Source organism: Calypte anna, chromosome 13 (genome assembly GCF_003957555.1).
Source record: "Calypte anna isolate BGI_N300 chromosome 13, bCalAnn1_v1.p, whole genome shotgun sequence".
NCBI lineage: Eukaryota > Metazoa > Chordata > Aves > Apodiformes > Trochilidae > Calypte > Calypte anna.
The window spans coordinates 8,675,922-8,686,834 of NC_044259.1; the positions used below are offsets into that span (position 1 = coordinate 8,675,922).

A 10,913-nucleotide genomic window follows, 5' to 3' on the forward strand; every position below is an offset into this window, starting at 1 on the left:
ATTGCTTAGAAACACGGTGGTTTTGTTCCACACTTGTGGTGCACTCACATTATTACAAGGCACAAAGCAGAGGAATTGCTGATGGGTCCACAGTCATCTGGGCAGCCACATGGTTTTTTCTTTAAGATGTGCAAACTTGGGCAGGTTCAGTGGGGAAGTGGTGGTGGGATGGTGTATGCAGAGATGTGTAGAGCCAGTGGGGACAGGGCTGGGAGAGCAAACTGGCTCAGGGATAGCAGGTGAAGTCTAAAGAGGATACATTTGAGGCCTTAGGGTTGCTGGAGAAATGACCCTTTCTTTCCTCTGTGAGTCTTTTGGGCTTTGGTTGTGTGGACTGAAAGGAATCCATGATATAGTGAAGCAGATGTAAGATGATTTTGGACCCCAAGGTTGTACACCAGCCTCATGTATGGTGTTCAGTGTTCTTAAGAGAGCTGGGGACAAGTTGGTTTATGGTTATGAATTCTAAAATAAAAGAAAAAAAATCCCAAACCATTAAGCTTCATGTAGGAAGCCATGCATCACAAAGGAGTATTTTCCTATAGCTCTGCAGATTCAAATGAATGATTAAGGACATTTCCTTCTTACATGTACTAAGAGATATGCTACATAAGAGTCTGGACACTATCTGGAATAAGGCTGTGCTGTAATAATAATGGACAAATCCTACATCTTCTTGAACAGCAAAACTGAAGACCCAATTGTGTAATTATTTTTTTTTTCAGTTAGCTTTTCAGAATTTCAGAGGCTAAGCTGTTGCTGTAAAATCAGCAAAATCAGCACCTTAGTACAAAAATGATTGTTAAAAATCAGAACTGAAATACCATTTTTATGAAGAGCAGCCTAATCATTCTTGCCAGCAGAGCAGATCAAGCTGGGCAAAGCACCACACCATTTATTTGGCTGAGCCTAAACAGTGGAGCAGCTCTTCCTGGGGGGCATTTATCCCCCTGGCTGATTCATCTGAATGGCCTGTCAGGCTGTGGCTCCCTCCCTGTCTACATGCCTGGGTTTTCTTACATTAGCAACCTGGATTTAAATACTGGAGTGGTTTCATCCTGGCATAGAGGTGGGAGGCAGGAGAGCCAGCTGGATCCAGGAGCTGAGAATTGCTCCCAGGTCCCTCACTTCAGCTGTAGCTTTCCTGTCAAGATCTGACATTGTCAATCTTACATCTCATTATCAGCTGGAAGTAGTTATGGGTTGAAGGGAAAATGAAAAATTATCCTCCTGAATTTTTTACTGTTAAGCAAAAATCTTTGTAATGAGATCATGAATCTATGAATTTATGCTGAGTGGCCCTTGCAGCAGCTGAAACCTTTCTACTGAGCATTAGGACCTCTGGGATTGCCTCTGTAGCAAATGGATTGATGATTTTGTGATTACTTTTTGTCTTGCATCTGTTTTCTAAGCTGTTGATGGATTGATAGGTTTCCAGGTGTAACTATGGAAAGAGCCTTGTTGCCTATCCAAGCACAGTTCTTATGCCCTTCTATGAAAATCATCTTGACAGAATTTCTGCCAGTTTTGTTTATAACAAATTTTGCTTCATTCAGACTCTTTCTTCTTCTACAATGGGACAATTAAAAGCAAGAGTATTTATTCAACTCAGTTGCCTATTAAAGGTCACAAAATTTCCCCATACTTGGCAACACCAAAGGTATTTTGGAGAACCAGACATGGCATCAGTGGGACCATCCTTTTCTGACAAAACTGAATGTGAAGAGGCTGAGACTGCAGTGCAGGAACAGGAAGAAGTATCAGGCTTCTGAGGTCCCTTATTCCCATTACAGCTGCTTAGACTCAGGAAGCTGCAGAATTTTGTAGGGATTTTTCCTGGTAAATGATCTTTGTCTGAGAATTAAACTCTTCTCCCTCACAGTGGGACAAAACTGAGGGCATTAACTCTTCTCCAAGTGCTACTTGTCTGGCTGGTTTTTCTATAGATAGCAATGCTTTTTGCTGGCTGTGGCATCTTCTTGGCTGTAGGGCTATTTTGAGTGTATCTAAGGATGTATATTGTGTGCTCTCAGCAGTGGGAAAGGTGTCCAGGGTCAAACATTTATTTTCCTGGATTAGAAAAAAAATAATCATGCTTGGTATCTAAGAAGTGCCACCCACACTGATGAAAGTGCCTGCTTGCCAGCCTTTCACAAGAGCTGCATGAGCACAGAAGAGAGATTCTGTGCAGTTTTCTTCAGGCAGATTGATAGAGATCAAATCATCCCTGTGCACCCAGAGAATTGTTCCACGTAGGAGGCAAATGGAGGTTGGTGCCAATCACCTGGGCACCTGGGGCTTGTTCAGTCTCACAAACAGCAGTTGGTTCTCCCTGAGTTCCTCCACAGCTGGACCCAATGCAGCTGTTTTCTCCCCAATGAAAGGGCAGCATCATTATTTTCCATATTAATTTTAGGCAGCAGATGATAAGACTGCTGCCAGAGTATGTGCAGTGATGGGACTGAGCTCTGGGAGTGGAGCACAAGGGTTGCTGTGCTGTACCAGATGAGCTGAAAGTCATTGAAACAACCCAGAGACAGATGTGTCAGAGCAATATGTGTATGAAAGCCAAATGGACAGTTTCTTACGCCTCTGAGCACATAGGAGGTGACTACTGATTTTAGTGTTTGGTGTTAAACTAAAGGATATTTAGACACCTGAATGCTTTTGTGGATCTGGATCTGAATGACTGGTTCATGCCATCAAATATGAGAACTCAGTGGGAGATGAAGGGGTTGTGCCTTTTGTTCTGTTGAGCCACACTTCAAGCCATGCAAACACTCTCTGTATGAATGTCTGATCTTTTTGGAATCTTACTCAGCTCCTTCTGCTGACCTTGTTGCACAGAGTCAATCTGTTAGATAAATTGTGATGAATTTCATAGAATAATTGTGTTTTGGGTTAGAAAAAACCCACCCTTCTTCAAAAGGTGTAGTTTCACAGTATAGTGGGATGGTTCCTTCTGTGTTTCACTGCTCGGATGTGAATGCCCGTATTATTTTTCTCTTCCTATCCAAATTTTTTAGCCATTTTTATGCTGAGTCCTCACCGTGTGTGACACCATCAGCAGAGCCTGTGAACAAAACATAAAGGTGGAGTTACAAGCCCTGACATCAGGGCTGTGATGATAAGTTATGTTCTTCCAGCTGCTAATGCAAGTAATGTGTGGCATCAGAAGAAACAAAACCACACCCCCCATCTCACCAGCACAGGTTGGATGCTGAATACTAATAGAGATCTGACTGCATGCAGTCCCAACTGGGGAAAAAAAATAAATTGTCAAATCACTTCAAACAGTGCATAAATTTGAGGGAGCTGCCATCTGCTGACACCCTTCCCCCACCCACAGTGCCTGAAAATCCTTCCTTACAGATGCCTCTCTGTGGAGTAGTATTCCTATCAACATCCATCTGGGATCTTCCTTTCTCTTCTTGCTTTTTTTCCTCAGGTATTTCCAGGGAGCTCAGGTTTCCCATGACTGCAGGGCACCTCAGTGCCTCACTGCTTTGTGGGATGCTGCTTTGTACCAGCCCAGCAGTCAGCTGCAGGCTCTGTAGCTCATCAGGTTTTCAGAAGAGCTGTCAGAGCTCTGAGGGTATTTCATAGGGACCAGCAGCTCCAAATTCTTGTTGACTTCCATAGGGGTCGAAGGGTGCACACCCTTGCTAAAAACTAAAAGCATAAACCAAAAATACTAAGGGCATAAACGAGAAAATTTTTGCAATAAGGGAAACAATAAGGAATAAAAATGTAAAAGCCTTGCAATGAAAAGGCTATTAAAAAATGCCCTGCTGTTTGGATCTGGCATTGGTCTCTGGTTTGTGTTTAAATAAGGCTTTTCATGTAGCTAGAGAGCATTTTGATGGAAAAAAAAAGTATCATGGGCAACTGTTGAGGTCAAAGAGAGTAGGAAGAATACTTTGATGGACAGCATGAAAGCCAAGTTGACTGGAACTCCATTGTAACTGAATGTCATCTCATTACAACAAAACCTGGAGACAACTTATGTCCTGTTGCTTGATGAGGATATAACTATTTTTTATCCATGATGCAACCTGTACTTCAGCTGTGGGAAAGGTGGAGAGGAATCAAGCCAAGTGCACCACTGCTGATGGGAAGCAGATATTTTTCATGATACTAAGGGCATCTTTCCATGTTTTGTGAAAGATAGGGAGGTTTTTGGTGTGGTGACAATGTTTGCTGTTCCAGGAGACACTCCCCTCTTCGGGGAGTTTTTGGGAGCCATGTAAGACTTTGGGGAAGGGGTGGGGAAATCTCCTCCTTAACCTTCTAATCTCCTCCTGAACCACTGGAGCAGTCATATGTGACAGGTTCGTGCCTGCAGCACTTCCAGGTTTTATCTGCTCACTAAATTTTATTTCCCCTATGTGAGTGTTTATATTGCTTAGAAACTGCCAAGGTTAATCATAAAAAAAATTAAAAAGAATAGAGGTTTATTAGATATTGCAGCTCTGTGATTCTTGTGTTTGAATATTAATAAGACTTTATATGCTTTGGCATAGCTAGAGAGGTGGATTTTACCCCTGGCGTGGCAGAATATCCAGGGGTGGATTTTTCTTCCTTTTCCTCTTGAGTTTTAATATCTCATGTGACATTTCATCCCAGAGCAATTTTACACCATGTGTCATCCTGTGTAATATTGTATCATGCTATAATTTTGCAAGTACATGAAGCTGTAGGAGGAAGTGAGAATGGGCTCAATTATACCCAGGAGGGAGGGGAGAGCTCAGCAAAGGGATGAGGGACCTGCTCCTGGGAGGTAATGAATTGGGTGTCAGCACTTTGCTGGAGCAGAGCAACAGAGCTGAGGGGAATTTATTATTTTTAGGGGCTCAGTGTGCAGACAAGAGGATAGGAGTCAGTCAAATCAGATTACTAATGGCCATTCCCATAGGCTGTGCATGTACATGGGATTTAACAAAAGAAGGGACGTTCATTCTCACTCCAGAGAGTTTGATTCTTTCTTTTTCTGAAGACTAAAGGAAGAGCTTGGCCATTTTAATAGGCTCAGAGTGAGGAGTCTTCAAAGCATCTTTGGTGGCAACTCTAGGGGAATGCAGACACAGTGAATGGAAATCCCAGCATCCAAGGATATTCCTCTTTGACAGCATCTTCTCTGGGTGCAGTCAGCCAGGATGGAGGAAACAGGACAGAAAGGAACCAGGTAGACATTAAGGCAGGAGGAACAGCAGCACAGGGTGTATGCATCCTGCTGGTGTGTGGCTAATACTGCTGTGGGTGATGGAGATTGTATTTACTAAAGAAAGCCAGGATGAGCAATTTCTTATTTCTCAGGGGCAAGAGGTATTTTCTCACTGAGTTACACTCATTCCCAGGTCACACTCAGTGTCATTTCTTTGTCCTTTGGCTCTTCATTTCCCCTAAGCACAAATTTGTTCCTTCAGCTTACCCCAGGTAAGATTTTTTTTTCATTATATATTGTATTTAGGACAGAGATGGAGAGATGAGCATTTCTTATTTTCTAAATTTCCAGCCAGGGCTGCCTTCTAAGCATTGGCATTGGTAGAGCAAGATGTACATCTTTAGAGCCTTCGAACTAACCTCAAAGGGGACTTGTGTCATCGTCGTCTTGGTATTACTACCTAAATTGTCACTGGAAGGACAATGCCAGGCTTGGTGTGCTCCCCTTTGAAATGGGGAGGAGTTGATGAACATGTATTCTACAGGTGGAAATGGTCTTCCACACTGAGCTGCCAGAGCTGGGTTTTGATGGGTCTTTTTTGAGAGGAGATCCTTTCCCCAAGTCTTCTGTTGGATGAAGTAAAGAGTATTGACATACTTAACCCAGGAAGCCTGTTCTTTTTTACTATACTTTTTTTACTACACTTTTTTTTTTCTTTTAATTTTTTCAGACATAATCTTAACTATATTTTTTTGAGGTAGAAATTATGGCAAATTCCATTCTCTCTCTCTCTCTTGAATCCAACTGAGGCTTCTTTCTCTTCAATACTGTGAAAAGGGATCTGTCTTTCCCATGGGCTACCATAGAGCTGCTCTGAAATATTTCTGGTCAAACTTCCAGACAAGTGTCCTGAGATGGAGCAGAGGTGGAGCCCGTATTTTTTGGTCAGTGATGTGGTTCATACAGCTGCACTCCTTTTCCACCAGCTACCTTTTCAGCACACCAGGGCTCTCTTATACATGTTCTTTGATGAGATCCAGCAGCAAGTGCTTCTCCCTCTGCAGCTGCCATTTGCTTAATTGACCCATTTTGCAGCAGATTAGGCCCCAAGGAGAAGGTTTCTATGAGCAGTTATTCTAAAAGGCAGGGCAGGACTTCAGTGAGCTGTTTATCATTGGAAAAGCCTGTGAGCCCAAATCTTCTTACCTTTTTACACTTTCCTCTAAAATATTCTGACTTAAAAAAGAACTTATGAATCTCTCCTGCTAGGTGGAGTCTCCACGTCTCTCCTGAGTTTTGAACTGGATGTGTTGGGTCAGATTTAACACCATACATGCAGATTTACTTTTGCTGCTTCTTTTTCTTAGAATAGTCACCAAAATTGTAGCTCTGAATCTTCCAGCATTGCAGGTGGCTTTTTCAGGGCTGCTTTAGCTTCTCTGAGTAACATTCCCAATGTGCTGTGTGCAGTGCAGGAACACATCTCACACCAGGCAATGCTTCTTTCTGCAGGATTGATGAGGGTGAGAAGCCTTTTCCTGCACTGCAAGCAATTACAGCTGCCCCTTGGAGTCTGTGCAGGGTTTGCATGTCATGTCTCAGAATTAAAAGTGCTATGATGACTGAAGGGGAGAGAATTGGAGCAAAATTAAGTGTGAACCAATATTAAGTAATTATTATATCTTTATTGGCATAATATTACAAAAAATTCATAGTATTATAATATGTTTACAAATTCTGCTACATGGCAAGCTTGTTTTTTATTAGCTGCTGCTCCTGACAAACCTGTCCACTATACTGTAGGAATTATCACTGTATTTCCCCACTGTCTGCCATCACCAGTCTATTAGTCAAGAAGCATTTTCTGCCCACACCTACTGTTCAATTCCTTGAACTCCTCGAATGTAAGAAAATAAAGACTCTGACTGTAGCAACAAAAGGGTGGCTGAACCCTGAATGACTAGATGGAGATGACAAATTTGTGGATTTTTGATTGCCTTTAGTACAGGTAGGTGCAGCCCTGAGAGGGGGACAGGAGCATGATTTGGAGGATGAGCACATGTATGGTATGGTGGTAAGATGACTGCAGGCAGGGGCAGTAGCTGGGGTCAGGCACCCAGTTCCTGCCAAGTCCCACCACTGTGGTTCTCTCAGGGGATGGCTTTTGATGTGACCAGGAAAAAAATTGCAGCCTTGGGCTCAGCTTCTGGTGCCCTGATGAGAAAGTGGGATTCAGAAGCAAAGAGCATGAGACTGTGTGTAGGAAGAAGCCTCATTGATCCCTTTCCCTCCTGTAAACCCATGCCTGACCTCAGCATTTTGCTGAGGACCTTCCTCAGTGTGAGCTCTCACACAGCAACATTGGAGCCCATTCCCCAGGCTGGCAAACCCTGTGCTGAGGATGTTGCTGGTGCTCAGTCCCAGCAAACCAGAGCAGGTTGTGGAGCTGCCACTGCTCACAGGCTGAGCTGCTGGCCATGCAGAAGCTTTAAATGTTCCCCTCCCTCATCATCTCCATGAGTTCATTTGATTAGGAACTCAGGTTTGCATGGTAACAATGAAGCTCCAGGGATTATGATATTTTTTTCATGCCAATCCAGATGAGTGTGAGACAGCAGGATGGGCTGCTGTAATTTAGGCAGTAGAAGCCCAGAGACATTTATGCTGCATTTGTGGAATCATCATCGGGCACCAGGAAAGCTTTGGGAAGAGGAGAACAAGAGTGTGTTTGGGACCCTTGCTGAGTCCTCAGGGAGAAGACAGCTCAGATAAATTCAAGGATCAGGGCCTCAGTCCAGACATCTGCATGGGACCAGGAAACTTGCTGTTGAATGAGATAATTAAGAGCAACTTGGGAGGGCTGGATAGAAGGGAGCTAAGGCAAAGAAACAGAATGGTGCTTGGGAGCAAGGAGAAGGGGAATAATTGGGCCCAAAAGAGGGTATGTGACTCCAGTACCACCATCTGCTCTTGGACACGCTGCAAGATGCTTGTCTTTGTCAGTAGTTGGGATATTATCCTTTCACAGCTTTGCTAAATAGGGAAGGATTCCCTCTCTCCTTCCCCCCAGGTACTCAGGCACAACTGATCCTCACACTGCCAGAAGGCACAAAGCAATGGGTGCTACAAAGGCTTCATCCTTCCTTCCTGCTCACTTGCCTCTGCTGTCAGAAATGCAGGATCTCACCATGGCTGTGAGGCAGTTTATCTGCTCAGTTTAGTCCCAAAAGTGAAGTCTTGCTTCTGGTGGGTACTGCTGGGCCAGTAGCTTCCGAGAACACCAAATGCAAACCCCATACATCTGCAGGGGGTGAAACAGGAGTCTGCACTCCTGAAGGTCTGTGAGGGGATGGAAATGATGTGAAAATTCAAGGCTATTGGATCTAGCATTCATTCAATTACCATGCTTAGTTAAGTACTGCACAGTGGAGTGAAGACTGCAGTCTGTGAGGATGGCTATTACTGTAAGTCATTTCATTATGAGGTTGCTCCTATGCCACCTTAACATATGTAGAGTAACATTATCCCTCTTTTGTAGGTCACTATTCTCATAAGCCTGGCTCTTGCATTCCTTGCCTGCATAGTGTTCCTTGTGGTATACAAAGCCTTCACTTACGACCACAGTTGCCCAGATGGATTTGTTTATAAGGTAAGAAACTTCAGACAGATGAATTGCCTGAGATAATGATAGACTCTAATTGACTACATCGTTACAGTCTAGTCTGATTTTTTTGACCAGGCCAAACACAACATTTGGCAAGAACGTGTTGAAATGGGAAAAGCGTTATGGGAAATGTGGACTTGCATCTGCTTCCATCAGCTACTGTTACACTGTAATTGTTGGGATTAGCATTTGGTCAATACTTCAGACAGATGTTCAGGAACAATCCCTCATATTTGTGAATGGATTGATTGCAGCTGGAATCCTGCATTTGCTTCCCACACGTTCAAGTGACTGAGGTTTAGTAGCATACATCCTAATGCAAAGCAAATTCCTGGAGTGCTGGCACAGCTGTCCTTTATAATATAAATCAGAACTTGCCTATGTAGATCACTTTTATGTGCTTTTGAGCCTTCATCAGGAACAAAACCAGGTAAATTAATTGCCAAAACCCTGCTGCCCAGTGGTTTTATACTGGATATTCACAGAGAACTATTTGCCTGGTGTGTTGAGATTTTTTATTAAAAAAAAAAAGGTTTGCAAAATCATTCACTGACTCCGTACTGTGAATTAACTTATGAGTCTTGACACACTGGGGATAGTCTATGGAGCCTGAAAAACAGAATAAGCATGTTGGTGCATTGGTCATTATGAATTATTTGCTTTAGTGGTTACATAAAAATGAAGTTAGGATTGAGTAAAGCAAATTGTTTTATCTGAGCAGTTCTTAGCACAGAGGAGAGGCTCTGGCAGGGGCTGCCCAGTTGGCCCACACTTCTACCACCCCCAACCAAGGTGGTCGTCCTGCAGGTCAGAGATAACTCAGTGCAACAGAGCAGCACATAAGCAGCTTACTCTGCCTTTGCCTGTCCTCTGCTTGTCTGAGGATTAATTCTGGACTCCATTCTACAGAGCTTTCAGTCCAGCACGTGATAAGAGCTGCTCAGCCAGCCTTGCTAGGACTCCAGCAAGGGGCCTCGGTCTCTGTACATGCCAGTAATGTACCAAACCAGTCAGACCTGCATTTTACAGTCCCCATTTCCCATCTGCAGATTAAATCAGCCTGCAATCAGGGTTGCCAATAGCAACAGGTTTTGAAGGCTGCTGCCTGGCTCTAAACTTTGTGCATTCCCCTGGCACTGGAAGCCTCTCAGGGCTGCACAGCAGAGGCTCTGGGCTGCGGCAGGTCTGAGCCAGGCATCACCCATGCAAACAGCTGAGATTTTGAAAACCAGAGCCTGAGGCTGATGGGACCACCCTTTACTCCTCTTGCTTTCTCTCCTTTTTCCAGCACAAGCGCTGCATCCCAGCCTCACTGGATGCTTACTACTCTGCACAGGATTCCAGCTCCCGGGGCAGGTTCTACACTGTCATCAGCCACTACAGCATGGCCAAGCAGAGCAGCTCCCGGGCCGTATCGCCCTGGCTGTCCTCAGGGTCGGTCAACCACGAAGCCAAGGCTGCCAAGACAGAAGGTCATTAAAGTTAATGAGGGGTGATGTGGAAAGTGGGAGGGGAGGGGACAACACCGTGGCTATACTGCATTGCTCTAGCTGAGGGTGCTGGGCTAACAGCACGACAGGAATAAATAAATAAAAACCCGAGTGCAGGAGTCATCTTAATGGATATTTCTTTTCGTGCATTGTTCTCGTTGATTTGTAACTGAGTCAAGCTCTTGTACAAAGGCATGTTTGATGTTAACTGTACCTTACGATGTAAAAATATTTTTAAATCATTGCTTAACTATTTGTTAGAAAAAGAAATTAAAAAACAAAAAAAGCAAATTAGGTAAACGGCCAGAGAGGATAAAAGCAGCAAAGAGAATCCTGCAAAGTTTTATCGTTGCTGGAAAGCAGTGACAAAGGGTTTACGTGCAGTGAAGGAACAGCTGAAATCCTTCCAAAAGAAGAGGTAGAGAGAACCTGTTACAAAGACATTGTGATGTGGTTTGGCTTGCCAAAGGAGGGATATTTTGCTGTCAAATTGGATCTAGCATCAGTGTTCAATTGCTGAAATACAAGCGTCTTCTCTTTCCTCAAACATACACACGTGCAAACACTCCTCTGCACAGTGGCCTAATTAAATCCA

The 10,913-nt window shown here is 43.7% G+C and overlaps 1 protein-coding gene across 1 annotated transcript in view; it reads left to right on the top strand.

Moving 5' to 3' along the window:
• Positions 1–10,584, top strand: part of NSG2 (neuronal vesicle trafficking associated 2) — a 36,654-nt gene extending 26,070 nt beyond the window's left edge. The window contains exons 4-5 of the mRNA XM_030459034.1: positions 8,703–8,813; positions 10,117–10,584. Of these exons, the coding sequence (XP_030314894.1) occupies positions 8,703–8,813; positions 10,117–10,308 (303 nt within the window). The 3' untranslated portion in view covers positions 10,309–10,584. The remainder of the gene's footprint in view (positions 1–8,702; positions 8,814–10,116) is intronic.
• Positions 10,585–10,913: the final 329 nt, after the last annotated feature.